The 19,833-nt window shown below is 50.5% G+C and overlaps 1 protein-coding gene across 2 annotated transcripts in view; it reads right to left on the bottom strand.

Annotated features, from left to right (window-relative positions):
- Positions 1 to 18,864, bottom strand: part of LOC141918909 (E3 ubiquitin-protein ligase NEDD4-like) — a 173,642-nt gene extending 154,778 nt beyond the window's left edge. The window contains exon 1 of one of the 2 annotated variants that reach the window (XM_074813860.1): positions 18,760 to 18,864. In XM_074813860.1, coding sequence (XP_074669961.1) covers positions 18,760 to 18,807 — 48 coding nt within the window. In that variant the 5' untranslated portion in view covers positions 18,808 to 18,864. The remainder of the gene's footprint in view (positions 1 to 18,759) is intronic. The other variant, XM_074813862.1, reaches the window with a different exon arrangement.
- Positions 18,865 to 19,833: the final 969 nt, after the last annotated feature.

The following is a 19,833-nucleotide window of genomic DNA, read 5'->3' as shown; positions in this document are numbered from 1 at the left end:
AAGCTCTCGGGATAACACAAATTAACAGAAGTCTGAAGAACAAAGTCCGTTTCCTCCAGGCAGGTTTAAATGAAGTTATGTTCCCTTTCAGAAATAAGAAGGCCATCTACAGAAAGTCTGATTTTGCTTCTAAATGATTACTGTGGCTGCATGAAGAGAAGGGAGAAAAGCAGCTAGGAGCTGCTGCAGATACCAAAATCCAGCTGCACACAGAATTGCCCCCTTCAACAGGCACTGCTTCTGTGTACGTTGGAGTTTCAAAACAATATATAGCCTCAGGTATTTTATGTGATGTTATTCGGCCTATACACAATTTCGTATTGCAGTTGCTTACAGTGAATATAGCAAAATCCGCCCAGATGAGGTAGCAGCTCCAGCAAATGAAACTGCTGGTAAGGAACTTATGACACTGAGAAAAGTGCTAAATCAGTCAGCAAAAAGTCAAGTGAAGTTGACAGGCACCAGCAGGGTCAGGAGGCAAACAAAATAGAACCATCTCTTCCTCATCTCTTCTCTCCCCAAAGGAACCCCAAAACTCAGGGAGTGCTAGTGTGCAACACCAAGGTAAGCTATTTTGTTTGTCAAGACTTCAGACAGTGTTAAATCACCAGACACAAAATAAGAACGAGGGTGGCTCTCCTGATATTTATTTGGCAAGCAGAAAGTTTGGTGCAAAAAGGGAAAACCCAAACTTCCCAGAACGGTGATACAATCCAGGTAACTTCCCTACCCTGCTGAATACCACCCAGACAACAGAAGTCATCTCCAAAGCAACAGCACTCTTGCGGGCTCATACAGAGGGTTTAGGGAGAACCAGCCCAGCATACAGAAGCCACACCACGAAAGCAAAGTCTTCTGGGCTCTCCTCCTCTCCCACATTCCACAGGGGACATCAGCAAGTGCTGAGCACTCACTTAAAAACACCTTCTCTGCAAGCGAAGAGGACTCCAGTAAACAACAGGCACAACTCAAGCAATCTCCAAGGAAGTTCAGTTGAGGAAAGTACCTGAACATTTTGTCAAACTCCTGGCTTTTTCATCAAACCCCCACAAAGCAGCATGAAGAAACGTAGCTGAAGTTGTGTTTTGCAGGTAACATTTCAAAGGACAAATTAACTTTGAACAGTGAGAACAAGAAAAGACTTGGCATTTTACCCTGTGTGTTCATTCACAGAAGAGTCCCATCGATGAATCTGCTAAAGCAATATAGAGGGACTGGGTCTTCTAAAATGAGAGCGACTGAAGCACAATATTCTTTTCCCAAGAGATCAAATAGACTTTCAGGCCCTAAGCTAACCTACACAGATAGCAACAATTTACAAGCAAAAAGGAAGCTTTAACACATCAAAGACAGAAAAAAGGACTCAGACACAGTAGACTCTGAGTGACCAAACTGTACATATTGGATCAAGCCTGACTGCAACTACTCGCAGAGGGCACCCGCCCCCCTCCCCTCCACCACCACGTGCTCTCAATACCTTCCTCACATCTGACCCACCACTCCTACAGACCCGGAGTAAGTCTGGTCAGCAGGTCGATTTGACAGAAAACCAGCCCAACAGAAGCGATTAATTTCCTGCCAGCTCAGTTCACTGACCTGACTAGGCTTGCTGCTCTTGGTCGCTATGGCCGATGGCAAGGAGGGGGTCAATCAATTCAGTGTGACCCTACACTGCCATAACTTCATCCTTCTGCTTCTTCGTGGGAAGCTGTAGTATACAAATTCTTACTCTACACAGAAGGGGAAGAAAACAGTTTGAAAGGTTTGCTGAATACAACATAAACAAGTGTTTTGTGAATAGAGAGTTTCACTTGTTCACAAAGATCCCACGCTGCATCAGAGACCCAGGGGAAGGAGGAGGTGGCAGTGATGCAGAGCCATCCTCGCCACTGGTGGCTCTCAAGTCCACAGCAGTAATTCCTAACCCAGGGAATCAGCCTGGCGTCCAGGACTACCCCTCTGCTGAACCTGGGCGTGCTTGCCACCACAGGCTGTGGAGGCACCAGGGAAGTCCCAGCCCTGGGCAGAGAAAAGGCAGTAGCTCCTGTGGCACAAATCACAGCCCGTTTCATCAAGCAAGGCTTTGCCTCCAGGGGAAATCTGGAAGTCGCTGGCCTAGAGACACAGACTGCCAAGTAACAGCTCTATGAAGCAGGTATCATTCAGAGAGGTATTTTATTCTCTATTCCTAAGCATTTTCATAGCAAGCTAAAAAAAACCACCACAAAACTTTGGTACCTAGTCAAACTGGTGAACTCCGAGTGATGCTGCAGGGAATGACAGAACGAGGAGGCTGGGGAAAACACTGCTAGAGGAAAAGTACAAGATCCTCCCATGTAACAAGCAACTGCCAAGGAATGGGAAGATGACTAAACCAGAAAAAAAGTCATAGCACAATAGGTAGCTTGCCAAAGATACAACACAGTAATGAGAGCAAGAAATTAACATTAATCACGAAGCCTTCAACCTTTTGCAACAACTTCGTCTCATTTCATTTTGATCATCTCAGAGGAAGAAGCACGGCTGCTTTTCAGCTCAGTAATTTTCCAACTAGACCATACTCCAGCAGCTCGGCCAGAACTACCACTGACTTGTAAGTCAGCTGAAATAAATGAAGAATCTCATGAGTAGTCTTTCCCACTACTTAATTTGCTACTGTCTTCTGATGGGAATACCTAAATGTTTCTGCACCCACAAGCAGTGAAGTGCTATCTCCTCACAACATTTTCAGTTCTCAAATAGTGATACAGCCATTCTGTTCTTGCCTCATCCAGCCTTCCCTAAAACCTACAAGTGAGGTCAGAAAACTGTGAAAGATAACAGATAACTGTGCTGTGCTCTCACATATCTCCTGCCTTTAATGCACCTTTCAGGTATTGAAAGCATTTATGGAATGGGGGGGTGGAACCTCTCCTTTAAAAAAAACTTTCTCTGCCTCCATTTACCAACAACCACGTCTCTCCATTTGAGTGGAAGACTCAATTGTTCAAAGAGAAAAATCTCTTTAGTGTCAGTAAAGGGACAAGCACGTTTCAGCCTAAGCTACATAAGACTAAGGACTTACACGACATTAATGGCCAGTTCAGCAGCAAAGAAGGGCTACAACCTTTTCTGAAAGGCCCGATGAATACCCCCTTTATCTAAGGAGACAGAATAAGCACAGATTGCAACCAGAGATCAGGCGTGAACTCCAAAGGTCAAGAACTGCACCTGCCCGCACACCGATCCTTAGCAGCACAGACCAGGTACCCCTACTCCTCAAGCCCCCGTTCATAACTCTATTTAACACCCATCCCCAATGACGTGGAGCAGAACAGCGCAACCCTCTGGTTTCACAGGTAACACAAACGAGACCATGACATCTGGCTGGAAGAAAGACAGAAAGTGTCTCAAAATGCAAAAAGCTGGTGCTAGGCAAACAGATGACTTCGGTGAATGCCAGGGCAAGAAAAGTTCAGGAAGTCCTGATATGAGCTGTGGATGGCTTTTTCCACACAGAGGCCCTGGCTTTCCAGAGATATCACACCTACAGGGAACACAACAGAACACACACAGCACACGTTCCTCCCAACCGGCTCTTCCCCACGCGATCTGTCCTTACCAACGGCAGCGGGGGCTGCTGCCGAGACGGGGTGAGGGAGAGGGTCCCGGCCTGCCCCCAGCTGCCCACCCCCACGAGAGGGGCCAGCAGAGGCCCCTCGGAAAGCAAAGCCAGCCCAGGACACACCTGCAGACCATCTGCCCTCCTGACAGGAGCAACCTCGGGTCAGAGCTCCAGCAGCACTGGCCTGGTGCCGGGCAGCAGCAGCACAACAGCCCCGACGTCCGCCGGCCCCGGCGCGCGATTCCGGGCTGCTGGACGTCAGCTGCAACGCTGCCGAACCCCTGATAAACATCAGGATGCCGGGCGTGAAACCACCGAAACCAGCCGGTGGGAAAATTCAGGTTTCCACAGCAACGCAGGCAATGACACACGGTGCTTCAGCAGTGCATTCCTGCGTTATCAAACACCATCGGCATGTGTATTCCAGCCTGCAGCTACACCGGCTGGAGGACCCTCATCTCATTTTCCAAACGCTGCAGTCCTGGCGTTGGAACACAGAGCCTCAGCTGCCAACAAACCAAAGGTGGTCGCAGCGCTTAACGACATCCCTCACCAGCTCCAGGCTGCAGCAGGCATTGCTCCTCTCACCTTCGAGCTCCCTCTCACATGGGTTAATGGCTTTGCTTCTTGGGCAAGTTTTAGGGATTTGAAACAAGAACCCCTCGCTGGGTACAGACGAGTGAGGACATAGAGCACGCAGCAGCAAAGCCCGCTCGCTGCCAGCTGTGCAGCGCAGAACACACCGGCACGGGTTACGGTTACCCGCGCTGAATTACATCCAGTGGTCTCTCGCTGGAGTGAAACGAAGAAAAACAAATGCAGTCACGAGTAGTTCAGAACAGAAGTGACCAGACTTAAAATAAAATCAGACTCCATGACAGTAGCACAACGGATTAAAGGTAAATATTCATAGCATCAGCAGGATGAGAGAACACAAGTTTTTGCTAAATCAATTCAAGCAAGTGTTGGAGGCATTTCTGTAACAACGTCAATCAAAACACAGTAACTGGAGTCATGACTGAAATGCTTTAAAATATGCACCAGTTCCAACCCAAATTTCAGACAATATTCTAAGGGAAAAAAGTGACACAAGGAACATGATAACCACAAGACTTGAAAATACATTAGCTACAAACTTCGCTGATCGTTAAACACTTAGGAAGGACCAGTGGCTTCCAAAAAGGGCTCTCCCAGGACCCTGCACTAGGAGCACACAGGCACACAAGTGACCTTGCAGGTAATCCACACCCAGTGCTGGCCAGGTTTACAACGTTTGACTTTCAAACTACAATGGAAACGACAACAAAAGCAAGACCTGACCACTGGACAGTCCTTGCTGCACCCACCTCTTCCCTTCCTGGGGTTCAGAAAAAGCACAGCCACCACCCTTGCGGGTGCAGGCAGGCCTTAAACTGAGCTAGGTATAAATCAAATCACATCCTCAAATGAGGGGAGAAAAACGCCAGAGCTTCTTTATCATGCTAGTTAGACCACAGAAGGATAATCTTTTCTGAATAAAAAAGGCCAACAGGACAACACCACCAGGATAATCCCCTTTGTAAAAAAGTAAAAATTTAAAAAATGCATCTACTGTTACCTTTAAAAAAAAAACCCCATAAAAAAACAGGGATTCATTTCAGTTAACTGCCCATTATTTCTATTAAATGCTGTTTTGAAATTCTGCTGGCCCCCACGTTTCTGTCTGGTTTCCAGAGCTCCACTCCTCCCTTACTGGCGGGCTGGTTGTGCCCATTCCTGTCTCTGCCCACTCCCGGGGGCTGAGGCAGCACTACCTGGAGTCCCGACACGCTGCCGGAGCTCGCCAGCTCGCTTGTGTGGGTACACAGCCAGCTAGATGGGGAAGCCCAACAAATCAAACAAAAGCCTCCACTTATTCCTTGAGCAAATGGTCACTGGGCAAAGGAGATGCCTTTTTAGACGGAGCTTTAACAGCTGTTCTGTCAGAAAAGCACTCAAAAAAATAAACAATTGATTAGCCCAAAGCTGCCTCCTAATCAGTAGGGTAAAACAAGGCACACAACACGAATCTAGAATAAAATGAACTCTGAAAAGGGGAAAAACCATGCTCTGAAAAACTATACATCTGTTAGAGTACTTCAGCAGCCCCGGAGACCTGAGCATCACTGAATAATTTGGATTGGGAGGGACATCTCTAGCCAAAGCTCCTGCTCCCAGAGGGTCAACACCAACTTCAGACCAGCTGGCCTGGGGCTCCCTCCACTCGGGTCTTCAGAAGCGACGCCTCAACCCCCCGCCCCAGCACTGAGCAGTCCTACCAACTGAGGAACAGATGCACAGATACAACAGCAGGTAAAACATTATGGGCTTACTAAAGGCAGCACCGCACAAAGTCAACAGAGCATATTCCTTTGAGGAGCTGAAAAAAAACCTGCTGCATAAAGTATACACTGTAGCTCTTACTCATCAAGGCTCCAGTGAAGTGACAATGACACAGCAAAGACGACTGGTAGTTAAACAGCCGGTTGTGGTCACAGCCAGAAAGAAGCCTGTGAGGAAGGAGAAACACCTGTGGTATCCCCAAGCTGCTCCAGTTGTTAACGAGAATGCTCCTGGACTGGTCTCCTACAAGCCTCTTACCAAGCATTGCTGTTAGAAGAGGATTTGCACCAGAACTGTGGGCGAGAACTAGCACAAGATCTGGCCAAGGAGATGACAACGGCGTAGAAGCAGCCCTCCTGCTGGGTAGGACCAGGAGGTTCGGAGGCAGGGAGGCACTACCAGCAGAGGAGACAGGAGAAAAGACTCATCCTACTTCCTGTGCTATCTACTAAGGCTCTGCTCAGACAGGGAGTAGCAGTGAGTCACTGCTGAGGACACTGTCAGGCCACAGGTGTGTCAGAGGACTGTTGAGAGCAGCCTCCCCTGCAAGGGAGAACAACACCGCCAGCTCCTTCGCACGAGGAACTACAGCGAGAAGTGTCTCCCCAGGCCAAGGCTGCCGGAGCAGGCGGCCTTCACCCACAATCCTGGCAGAACTCGCATGGGAATTTTCAGCATTGTGTTTGTTATCTCCTACCTGGCCTTCAGGAGTTAAGTTTTTTCTGTAGACACTAAAAATGAGGAATAAAATATTAAGTGACAAGACTTGACTAGACAGAACTGAAACAAAACAAATAGACAGCAAGGATGAAAATACAGGTTCTTCTTCTGCCCATCCAGCCACACGCCCCCACTGCTGATCCGAGACAACCACAGGACTGTCTGACTGCACAGCAGGCAAACGTAACCCACTGGAACAGCAGAAAGCTATCCTGGCCTAAACCGTGATTTATTTTTAATCCTTTTTGGCTAAACTGTATTGATTTAGCTTGCTAGCAGAAGAGTGCCAGCACAAACGGCAGGGAGGGATCACAGCTGGAACTAAGGAAGGGTAAGGGGAAAGCAAAGCCAGCCACCCTCCCCACTTAAGCTGCAACAAGATGTTAATTTAGTTCCTCTGATGTACGAAAAATAAACCATCTCTTAAGAGCAACCACTTCCATCACAGTTGGTGAACGTCTCCTAACCCTAAGGAAAATGCTACTATTCAGGCAAGTAACTTGATGAGATTCAAAAAGTTTCCCCAAGTTTGGATAAATAACTGTACCTCCACAATGCTGGTGCCTGGTTTAAATATATTCGTAGCCATTAAAAATGGTAAAACTCCCTACTCAGTCCAATGCAATGTATAGTACTGACATACTACTAAAAAATACAAACACAATATTTAATTTTTAGCATTCCGATAATAAAAATTATAAATAATTGGAACACCACCCCAGAAGTTCTAGATACTTAGTACTCCGAGTGTGTCAAAGCCTACCAAATGCCACTACAGGCCCCCCCGAAGCGTAATGCCTGAGGATACGGAACTTCAGCAGGGAAGCAGCTCCCCCACCACGGCACACACCTTCCCAGGCACTCAGCTCCCTGTCCTCCTGAGTCGGCTTCCTCGGGGAGCACGGGGAAGTTCACCATCTCCCCGAGTGCCTATCTACTGATCCAGCTGTGTGTCAACTTCAGCACTAAGACTGCACTTTAAAAAAGAGAGGTGGAAAAAACCAACCCACATACAAACATAGCCAGGGAGGTGAGCCCAGTAATACCGAGACCTTAAACAATGACAACATTACCACAGCTATAAAATGAAATTGCAGATAGGCCATTCACGTATTCCGTGCAATCTGCAGCTATCACTGCAAGCAAGACTTGTCCAAGCCAGAGTATTTCCAAGTCCTTTTGGCTCAACAGTTATAACTGATGGCTAAGCCAAGATTTTATAATACATATAACATCATCTTACTAAGAACAGAGGTTAAGCAAGCAAGTACATTGCTGCTTGCTCCTTCCAAAGCAGCAATCCTGTTGCTTTGTTAATGAGGCTAAATCAGCATAAGCAGAAAGCACAGACGGTGGCTTTGTCCACACACCATGTGTCCCTCTCACCTCTCCCATCACCACAAACGTCATGACAGGCAAACTCAAGAAACCTTTATTTTCGAGGGAGTTCATCCATGTAACATTTCCAGAAGGCTACAGATGAGCGGTCTTTAGACAAACTTACCTCAGATTTCATCAGGGTCAGGATTCTAGCCAAAGCTTTGGATTCAGGAGACCCAGAGATCCAACTTAACAGCTCACAGCCACTGAACAGCAGACATCCTGCCCTCCTTCCTCACACCCACCCTGCACCACCACCCCCACTCCTGCCATGCACCTCTGACTCCGAGCAGCTCTCTGGCAGCTACCAGCATTCAACAGCCCAGCAAAGAGGCAGGCCAGCTGCTAATTAGCAATTTATCCTGGCTCACGGAAGGTTCCAAGATGCATGAGAGAAAGCAGGACCCGCCTTTCAGCAGTGCACATCCACCTGATTGGTATCAGCTGTGGGAGAAGCCCTCACCTCACACCTGCAGCCTGGCCTCCACCCTCCATCGAGGGGGCAAACCCAGCCCCCCAATGCTGAGCCCCCTCACACCAACGACTTGCAGGTGGCAGCAGGATGAGCATCAGCTGAGGATGAACACACTCAGCTGTGCCTGTCCACACACCCAGCAGCAGGAAACCCGGGTGATGAGGGAGCCACAGCCCAGCATATTGCACTGAACCCCTAAATCCAGATTTCAGTTCATTTTAATAAACTGGGCTAATGGGCCCCTTACAGGAGCAGCCAACTCAGCTTCACTTCCAGATGCCTGGGCCACCTCCACCACCGATGGCCTCAGCCTGGCCTCCCTCCATCCCACCGCCACACCTGACACTTCTCTTCCACACCAGAACCTGGGGAGACTTGATCCTCCTCCACCGGGCACGGAGATACCACACTGGGACCACTCGGTCACCTCCCCTCCACCAACTCCTCAACACAGCCAGAATGAGCATTTCTAACACCTTCACACTTTGCCATTTGACGGTTGTGCAAGGACTGAGAAGCTTTAAAAATAATTTTGAATTTAGTAGCATATCTGAGTGACACTGTGATTTACTAGACACACAATGTCAGCGAGATCTGAGATGACAATCTCTGTGACCCTACAAGGCCACACATCGAAACCTTTGCAAGAGGTGCACCACACACCTCAAAGCTTTGAGGCTTTCTGAACAGTTGGGCAATGACAGCAGCTTTCCAGGATCCCCACATAAAACTGCCAAACAGATCCCGCTCTGCTTCATGGACAACGGGGTGGCAGCCCTGGGGAGCCTGTCTGCTCACCCAGCTCCAGAGCAGAGCCAGCTCACCCAGCGAGTCCCACCGCAATGCTGCTGGCGTCTGGGAGCCAGTCCAGAACAGGCCACAGCTTTCGTGGCCGTGGTGGCACAAGCTGGCTATTATGGAGCCAGACGATCTACTGGCCCTTCCCAATTTAGGTTCTAGAGACCTGTATTACCTAAGGAAGTACGCAGATAAATATGAAAAACCAGAAGGACACAGAAGACATCCTTTAACTCATAGGTGTAGTTATACCCCGACTATAAGGAAACACTAAAGAGAAAAAGATATGGGGAAAAACCTGGCAACAAAATGGTATTACCTCCTAGCTTCCACGGACTTAAGGCTCAAGGACCTTCCAGAGACTGAAGCTGTATCTCTCAATTCAAACCAAGGAAATGAGGCAATCTGATCATAACAGAAAGTCAGCCTTTCATTTTCATTCAGGTTTTTTTTTTTTTATTACTATTACTTCTTTTTGGACACAGCAGAATCAGGATCTGATGACCACAAGACTATGGTTTCCATTACACATTGGCCAGAACACCTTATCACTAGCTGGCTGTAAGGAGGGCTGGCAAAAACTTATAAAATCAGCCAAGAATTTTTTTTTTTTTAATAAATGGTCATTTATTAAGGTTGTTCAAACAAACAGACAAAGAAGTTTTAGTGAAATGTCTCTGCTTTCATTTATCAGAAAAAATGAAGCAAGATTTCATACAAACACACCAAAAGCTAAGAAGAAAAAAAGCCTGGCTGGTGTTCAGCAGAAAAGAAATACTGAGAATGTGAAGCCACGTCTCTAGTGTAATTTCTCAATGATTAAAAAGTTAAATACTTTTGTTGACTTATTTCAAGAGTTGACGACAGTTTACATAAGCTACTCCACAGCATGAAGGAGACCTGATACTCTCTCTCAGAGAAACTGGATAAATACATCGAGGAGGACTGCAAACAGAGCACAAAACCAAAAAAATTCCTTTGGCTCTCCTCCCTTCAACACATCCCAGAAAACTTCTTCCTTGCTATTAGTTAATCTTCCAGAACACTTCGTTCTTGGAAGACAAAATGCTTCTTCATCCTCCAAAGACCTTAAACACAACCACAACCCACCCACAGACGCAGGGGGAACAGAAGAACGAAGAACCATTTGAGCGGCGATGACCTTACATGTGCACGGACACCAGGCGAGGCTCAGGGAGCAGCGTGCTCGAGAGCTCCCGGACACCAGCCGAGGCTCCCGGACACCAGCCGAGGCTCCCGGACACCAGCCGAGGCTCCCGGAGCAGCGTGCTCGAGGGCTCACGTCCAGTCTCACTGGGAAGAGGCCAGAAGCAGAGAATTCTTCCCCACTGCACCAGTTACCAGATCGAAGGTTGATGAGGAAGTCATCCCAGGACACCTTCTCCTGAGACTTACTCATCACTGCCATCTCTCCAAAATCCTGCCACGGACCAGTGTGATCATCTACACAAAGATGCTTAAAAAGAGTAAAACTCTGAACTGCTTTCAATTAAAAACAAACACAGAAAAGCACAGATTATATGAACATACTTCCCTCCTCAAGCCAGGATTACTCAAAACTAGGAACTGCCAAAGGAAAGAGGACAAGATTGTGCACCATTCTGAACAATTCTGCTCTTCTCCAGCAGATAACTACATTAAAAAAAGAAAACCTGTCTTGAGTTGGCATGACACCAACAAAACAACACTAATCCATGCAGTTAGGCACAAAAATAAGGTACTATAGCTTAAACGCAAAGCACAACTCATTCATGGAGTTATTCCTCATATCCTGACAGTGTTCTCAGAATTGTAGATATTTCCTTTGATTACAGGCAAGGTTCCTAATTCCTAGAAATCAGGATTCTGACAAATATCTACATCCTGCCAGTGCACAGGAATTAAGGTTAAAAGAATGGAGGGAGGAAAAAATGAGCAATTACAAATATACACATCAAGTTTGTTGCCCAGTCAAGACATCATCTGGAAGACAGACATTTCATAATACATTTCCAGGATCAAGTTCTCAGATTTGGTTTGGGGAGGTTAGAGGGGGTGTTATCTATTTTAACTGCAGCTAGCTTCCAGGTCCGTGCAATTTAACCACATCTCCTACTTTAAAATTAATTACTAGCAAATTGCTCCCTCTTTGCAGAAAACTATCCATTTCCTAAGGTTTTGTTTTAATTCCTTCTTTATGGGAGGGGAGAGGAAAAGAGGGAGGGAGCAGTGGAAGGGAGCGCTCCAGCATTAAGATCCTGGCAGTTTAAGAACCCCACGCTGGAAAAAGCTGGCATGACAGCAGGTTAAGTACTTCTGAAAGCTACAGTTCTAGTCCCTGCTGAAGGTAAATAAAACCCCTGGCAAGTTTTAGTAATGAAATGGCTGCAGCTCACGTCCCCAGCTGAGCTGAGCATGCCAGCAGTAAAACCACATTCCTTTCTCCCCGTGCGCAGGTCGGAGAAGTCACCCAACCTGCCACTGCATTCCTACCCAGCTTACCGAAAATAACAGTGTTTACAAGATTACACTTCATTTCTTTCTAAAAGGGGACAGAGCTGCCTAGTAGCATTTCTTTCACTGCTACAGTAAAACTCTCTTATTCAACACAATTAAACATTTAAGAGGAAGTAGCAGTGAAAGCAAAAGATGAAGAAATTTAGGAAAGTTAATGAGATTTTCTCTGTTCACCGACACCAAAATTTATAAAACAAACTAAAACTACTCCTGCACATCAATACTGCATCTACGACTTTTTATTGACTGAAGCTGTTGGATAACCCATCCCTCACGGCTATGAAAAGGCCTGGCAGTTTCCAGCTCACTCAGAAAAGCCCCAGTTTCTATGTGTTTAATTAAGCAAGAGGTCTTGGCCCCATATAATCCTCCAGGACTAAGAGGCTGTCGATTTAGCCTGATTCAGCTGAAATCAGTTAGCTGCCAAACAGGCTGCATCTACATCAGATCTTGCGACACGGGCAGACAGCTGCCACACAGAGCCCCCATGGCACATGCCTCGTCTGGGCTTCACGCAGCATCACCCACAAGTACGACACGGATACAGGTCATAGCACCGAGTCCCGCAATCTCTGATGTGGCCTCCGGATCTTAGAGCACCTGTGGAGATGGTTTATCTTGCATAGCGAGCTGTATTTGGTTTAGAAAGGATGAGTATTTTGTAACCCCTTGAACCTCTCAGTGTCTGAAGAGGCAGCTCCAACCTAGAAGCTGCAGTGGTGCGCTCTTTCTTCCCAGAACACCCTAGGACAGTCATTTTACTCCCTTCTGAAAAGAAAGCTCATTTTGCGCTCGTGGTTATCATCACCCTTGGTTATATTTTCAACACAGAAACACGCAGACCCTGTCAGAGACTCATTAGAGCCGACTCCGGGCGCCTGCAGAAGGCTTCGCTCCGCAGGCCTGAGGCTCACAGTCCATGTTTACTCCCCGGGAAGATGGTGTCTGTGCAGAAACGGGGAGAACCTCGCCTTTCCATTCCCCATCACACAGTGCCCTCCAACGGCCAACCCAGGGCACGGGTGGTGGAAACGCCAACCCCAGCGAGCCCCCTCCCACCGGCAGCTCCATCCCCGGGGTGGGCAAAGAACCCACGGGCTGTGCAGGAGAGCAGGGGCGGCGAGACGCAGCTGGATGTAAACCCAACGTTTTTTTCGCTCCCTCAGATCTGCATTTTAGTGCAAACCACCTTGAATGTCTTCACATTAATTTTACGTTAAAACTAGAATTTACTTAGTGTCAGTAACAGTGGCCAAAATGGGCTGGTAACTCATTAAAAGCAGGTTTAAAATGCAAGTTTTCATGAAAACCCATTGACCTACTGAGAACCACAGCCTATTCATTTTGTTATTATGCCACAACAAGTAGATATGCAAGCCCTTTCATTTATGAAATGCTTCCTTATCTGGACTTTTAAAATCATCATTTAAAGTTTTACGTGCTGTCCCTGGGAAGCCAATGCACTTAGAATCTATAAAACCAATTTGGGTTGGGTTGGTTTTTTTTTTTCCATTTAAAAAGTCAATAAAAAAGTTATCATTCTGAATTGCTTATTCCTAAGACACTGTGTCACTGCTGTGACCAAGGGAGGCCCCTGCTCGCACTCTGATGGAAGAGTGATGCTTTTATATAACCAGAGCAGAAACAACAGGCCTCTCTTTTTTAACGAGTCTGCTCGCAGCGTTGTTCTCGGAAGGTGTATCTTCTCAGGAACCCGAGGGGGCTTTTCTAGATAAAAGCCTCCTGCTCCAGGTAGGCTGATCTGGAGTGAATGAAGCCGGACAATGCACCCAGACCCACGCAATGAGGGGGGGACGCAGGTTCCGAGCCCCCTCCAGGCGCCGGCCCTGGGCTGGGAACGCCTCGGCTGGCTGCACAGCTGCCGTGCACGAGCAGGGTGAGCAGCAAGAGTTTTACCATCGAGGCAGCGTATCAGGAAACATTGCCTTCAATAGAATTCAACCACCTAGAACAGACGTTCCCCCCCCAACTCACCATCAGGCTTATTTCAAAAATTTATGGTTTGCTTGAAAGGCAAAATAGAAAAATCCAACAGTGAACTCTACTGTGTCACCGCTTTGTCACTGAGTCAAGCGGGGGAGGAAACATTGAAGGCTTTTTCCTCAGTAATAAATCCAGCTAATCAGTAAGCAGTGTGATAACATGCTCCTTCCAAAGCCTTGGTAGCCCCATGTCATGGACCCCACCAAAACACCCAGCTGAACTTCATTAACATGACATTCAAGTAGAGGGAAAGAGACACCCACCAGGGAGATCCCTCCAGAGCCACAAATCCATCAGGAACACAAAAGCCAACTTCCCACGTGCCTCATCTTGAAACAGTTTGCCCAGAGAGCTTCTCCGCTGTATTGCAGCCATATTCCCTGTCACCTCAGGGCCCAAGCCGCACTTCACCATGACAGCACTGTGGCAAGTCTTATTTTTATCCTTTACCCTGATGTTGGGCAAGATAAGCCTACGCTTTACAGAGGTTCATCCCATCCACAGGTACCGTTGCCGTCATACCTGAAAACTGTTTTCGCTTGTATTTACCAGAATTGTGTCATTAAAAGCAGAGTGCCCCAGAGGCTCCTGAGGTCTTGGAATCCTTCAGGATTCATTCCTTACACACAATGCTTTGCCCCATACAGTACACAAGAACTAAGATGAGAAAAAGAGGCTAAGCTGCAGTGCCTACCTCCAGAACTTTTTTTTTTAAGGCATATGCAATTATATCTCATGTATCAAAGTATTTTCATGAACATAAGCTCCTTTTTGACAATTTCCAATGCATGACAAAATGTCATCTCAGTAGGAAGCTTGTAATTTCAGTTTATTCAGTCACAAGTCACAGAAGTTGAATAGAACTTGAAAAGAGAAGAATGCTGGAATTAGAGAGAGCAGTTTCATATATGAACCTCTTTTTTGCCTATATTTTAAAATATAAAAAGATACCCTTTCTTCAAAGATCTTTTTCTGAAGACACATTATTTAGTCAACCAAATGAGATACAAAAAGCTGCAAGTTTTTCTTCTACCTAAGCACACTGAGAAAGGGGAAGGGAGTACTTGTGGAACCTTCCATTTTGTTTGGGCCACGTTCAATTCAATGACTCTCAAGAAACCCAAACTGAAACAAATGAGGGGAGTACTTCTCTAAGGGAACGTATTATTTCCTTTCTTCTTATGGGGGGAGAGGGGGCGGGGAATAAAGACAACTAAAAAGTAAATTAAGTTTATGAGATTAAGCCAGTAATTCCTAAAAATCAACGTTCCTGATGTATTCAACGGTTCAGGAACAACTCCTCAAACAAAGGATCACTGAAAGCTGGGGAATCGCTTATGGCACCTGGGCTGGTGCTTCTGGTTTCGCCCCCCTTCTCCCCGCAAGGCCAGCACTGAGGACCCGTCACTGTTAACAGCAGCAGCATTTCACAGACACAGTCTCACAACCCAAGCGTGTGCCACAGAGACACAGCTTGGGTTAGGAGGAGGAGGGCTCTACGCAGGAACAAAACCATTTTCAGCTACGAAGGGGTGTAAGTTTTTTAATCTACTGGCATTTAAAGACTGCATGAGAGCACCTAAGCTTCCAATAGCCTATGTAAACATGATTTCATAGAATCACAGCCTGGCTAAGGTTGGCAGGGACCTCTGGAGGTCATCTGCCCCCCCCCCCACCAACGCGAGCTAGAGCCGGCAGCCCGGGACCATCTCCAGATGGCTTCCGAACAGCGCCAGGGACCGAGACTCCACCACCCCGCTGGGCAACCAGGGCCACTCCTGAAGTCACCCTCACAGTGGAAAACTCATAGGAAGCAAACCTGACTTACAGCAGTAAATCTGATTTACAGCTAATAGATTAATCTCAAATTTTGTATAGTTCACATTTACAAAGAGGCAGATTTATCAAAACAACATTTGAAGAAAAACACAGTCTGACAGTGGCTAAATGCGATGGTTGGCTTGTCATCTGTGACTCAGTAAGCCCCGAAACTACCGAGTGTCTTAACGCCTATGAGAGTATTTGAACAAAATAAGAACAGATGTCCATATTGAAGGTATCCACTGAGAATTATAGCTATTTACAGAGATTAATGTAGGCACAAACTCTGCAAACACTTAAGCATATGCTTCATTTAAGACATGAAGTAGGCCTACTGACATGTTCATCTACTGTGCAAGCAGAAGTTAAGCCTGTGCTTAATTATTTGTAAGAGATACTGCTATGTTTATGGGAAGCCATTAAGCAAGTCTAGCTTACATTTAAACGACTACTTTTTGCAGTCAGGAAATGCGCTTGAACTGGTAGTCCTACATCAGGCCTACTTAAAACCCTACATAAAGCAGTATACAACAGAACTGCAAAACTGTACTGCAAACCGAGGTAGGAACAAGGAAAAACTAACAGCCGCGTATGTGATTCAGCCTCTCAAGACTAGCAAAGAGATTTTGCTTTTCAAAACAAAAAGGCAAGTCCAAGCCAACACTAATGGGAAGCCATTACCACAGAAGCTAGCGCGCCATGAAGCTGTAAACATACCTGCCTCCCTCAACCTCTTCAGATTCACCTTTAATGAAGCTTACACATCCAGCCGCCTTCCTGAGGGATTCTCCTCCTGCAGCGCTCTCCTTCGCCCATACGTTGACCACAGACCCCACAAGAGTTTGGGCTGCTGGCGCATTGAAACTACTGCCCATCGGGCTGGGTAATACCGCCTGCGCTCCCCTCCTCACCCCAGCCCTTCTTCCTCTTTCTTCCACCTACTTCCATTTGCTGTCTCCTGTTGTATTTTTCAGATGATCACTGCTCTGCGAAGCGTCCAGCGCCATCAGGGTCGGCAGCGATCCAGATGACAAAGAACCGGTCCGTTGTTCCTCCCAGGTAGGGTGGTTGCAGTCACCACTGCATCTGTGATGTGGGACCACCGTGGGTAACGCGGAGAGACCAGAGACTTGCCTTCCCAAGCAGTTCTTTTTCAAACCGCCTGGTTTCACCTCGGGAGGCCAGCCACAGACGTCTCTTCCTACTCGGACGGCCATGCCCACCCTTCGGCGGGCCAGGGCGCCAGCCCGCGCTGGGGACACGAGCCCCGCTGCAGCAACGGCCCTCGCCCAGCCGCCGCACTCCTCCGTCCAGTGGATTCCGCCGTGTACTCGTTTTCCTTAACATTCTGTGCAAGCACCAGCACACGTCGAGGAAGCGGGCAGGGACAAAAGATAGCGGCGAGTACGCACGCCACAAAAAGAGCAGCAGCCAGACTCCAGCATTCCGCTCTCAGCCACCATTTGGGGCACGGCAGGGCGGCTCACAGGTTTCCCTTTTCTGCACAGATCCCCCTTGCTAACACCCCCGAGTCCGTGAAGGTGTGTCACCGCCGCCCAGCAAGCGCCCTGGGGTGCCCGCACTGGGACAGCAGGCCCCGCCAGCCCGGCTCTTTCTTCAGCCCAGAGAGGTCCCCGGGCACTGGGAGCGGGACAGATCCCCACCGAGGGCTCAGCACCGGCCCCAGCAGAGAGAGCAGCCCGGGGACTGCTGCCAGCCGGGCTCCTCCACACGGGAAGGCTTAGGAAAACAACCAGGGAGGAACAGCTTCCCTCCGATTTTGTGCTCGCCGTGGTACGCGCCCAAGGCTCTTGCAGCGCGCTTCCTTCTCCCCTACCTTCACACTCATCCAGTACATTTAAACCAGACTGCGCTCACCGCTTCACAAATCGACAAAAGATGAACCACCCACCCCCCTCTTTATAAAAACACCCACTCCAGCCAAAGAACCTCTGTTCCAAATAGAATTAAACAGCACAAGTCATCTAGATTTGGTGCCATTCAAATATAATAGGTAATAAAATTGTCTGGCAACTTCCACAGTCAGATTTTTTTATGCCAGTTTCTTCTATACCACAAAAAAAAGTGACAGACGGCCCTTCATGTTGAGTCCCGTGAAACCAGACATAATATTGTTGTAATTATTATTATTATTCACTCCTGTAAAAATACAACCTGGGCAAGCCATATGCCCGATACTAGCAGTCGATGCGCTGAAATCACAGAACAGTAACACAGCTTCGCCCTTTTCCGACGCTTTATTACACTGCTTACTAAGAAAAAGGAGTGCCTGGCCAAGGCGGGGAAATAATAGGGGCATTAGCTCCGATTTCTAACATTCAGGGCAGATGAAGCGGACTGCTCCGCTCATGCATATTTAAGGCGTTCGCACCGCATCTGGCTCTGCAGGAGTCGTCCCCCGGCAGAGCCACAACACGGGCACTACTTGTCACCAGTCCGACCCAGCTTCGCCAGCCCCATCTGCGTGTGACACCCGCTCCCGGCACAGGGCGGGCCCGGGCCCCCCCGCCCGCCCCGGGGACACCGGCCGAGCCCCTTCACCGGGCCGGGCGGGCGAAGCAGCGGCTCGGTCGCCAGCCCCGGCTCTCTGTTCGCCACCAGCCCCCCCCAACCCTCCCCAAGCCCCGCCGCACAGCGCCCGGGCCCGCCCGCGGACACGGGGGGGGCTGCAGACGCTCCCCCGGTCACCGCAGGCGGCCGCCCCCGCCGGGGGCTCCCCGGGACAGGGCACCCCACGGACCCGCCGCCACGTCCCGTTCCCCCCCCGCCCCCCGCACCCGCGGGTGGCGCCGGGCGGGGGCGCGGAGCCCCGCGGAGCCCCACGGGGCGGGGCGGGCTCTCCCGGGCGCCCTCCCGGACCGACCCTCGACCTTCGCCCGGCCGGCGGGGGCTGCTGCCGGGGCCGGCTTCGCGCCGCCCCCCCCTCCGCCGCGGCGGCTAATGGCGCTGGGGGGCGGCCGGGCGAGGGGCGCCGGTCCCCCGGCGGCGGCGGGGGGGGCTCCCAGGGACACACATGGCGCCGCCCACGGCCCCGTCCACCCGCGGGGCCCCGACCCACCTCGTCCTCGGAGAGCCCGTACACCGGCTCCACCGCCGCGGTCGCCATGGAGCCGTTGCGCGGGGCGTCCCGCTCGGCCCGGCCCAGGTGAGGAGCCTCCGCCTCCGCCCGCCGCTGCTCCTCGCCCGCGGGCGGCGGAAGGCGGCCGCCGGGAGCCGAGCGCCGGCGGGAAGGGGCCGGGGGCGGCGCTGTCCGGGGGCGGCGCTGGGGCCCGCCCGCGCTGCCGCCAGCTGAGGCTCAGCGCGGCCGCAGGAGCGCGCCCTGGCCGCGGCGGGGAGCCCCGGGGGCGGCTGACCGGGGGCGGCTGACCGGGGGCGGGGAGCCCCGCCGGGCCGGGCCGATCCGCCGGGGGGGGTGCGGGGACGGGGCCGGGGGGGGCGGCGGCGGCGGAGCGGCACAAAGCGCGGGGGGCGGGGCCTCCTCCCCCTCAGCCGCCGCCGCCCCGCCCCGCCCTTCCCCCAGCGCGCGCAGGGCGCCCCCCGGCGGGCGGGAGCGGCGCCGCCGGGGCTGCGGGGCGGGAAGGGGGCGGTGGCCGCTCCCTGAGGGGACCCGCGCGCGGCCGCCATTGCCCGGCCCCGCGGAGGGCGGCCGCCGCCCGCCTGCGTCCCGTCCCCGGTGCCCCGGAGGGGCCGGGCTGTGCCCCCCCGCCCGCAGCGCTGTGGGGTGGCGGCAGCTCCCCGGGGACGGGGGCCCTGCCGCGGCCCGGCCCGTGATCGGCGCTGCGGTGGGGGGGGGCCGTCATCGCTGCTCGAAAACGGGTCGTCCCGGGGCGGGGGTGAAACCGAGTAGAAGTTTGTTAACGAAAAAGTAAATACAATAACCCGAGCGACCGCGCTCCCGCTTCCCGGGCCCTCACCGCCTCCTCCCCCCGCCTCAGCCCAGGCACCGGAACCGGGGGCGGCTCTGAGGAGGGGACGGGCCCCGGCGAAGGGCAGCGGGGGGGTAAAACGCGCGTTTCGGCGGTTTTTTGCCGTTTGTCCTCATCCTGCGGGGACACGCGGCTGTGGGGTGGGCAGGGCGGGAGCTGCGCTGGGGCCGGGGGGGACACAGACACCCCGTGGGGGGCTGGCGGTG

This window comes from Strix aluco, chromosome Z, assembly GCF_031877795.1.
Source record: "Strix aluco isolate bStrAlu1 chromosome Z, bStrAlu1.hap1, whole genome shotgun sequence".
NCBI classification, from domain to species: domain Eukaryota; kingdom Metazoa; phylum Chordata; class Aves; order Strigiformes; family Strigidae; genus Strix; species Strix aluco.
The sequence above is the reverse complement of the archived record's forward strand: the minus strand, read 5'-3'. Positions and strand labels throughout refer to the sequence as shown.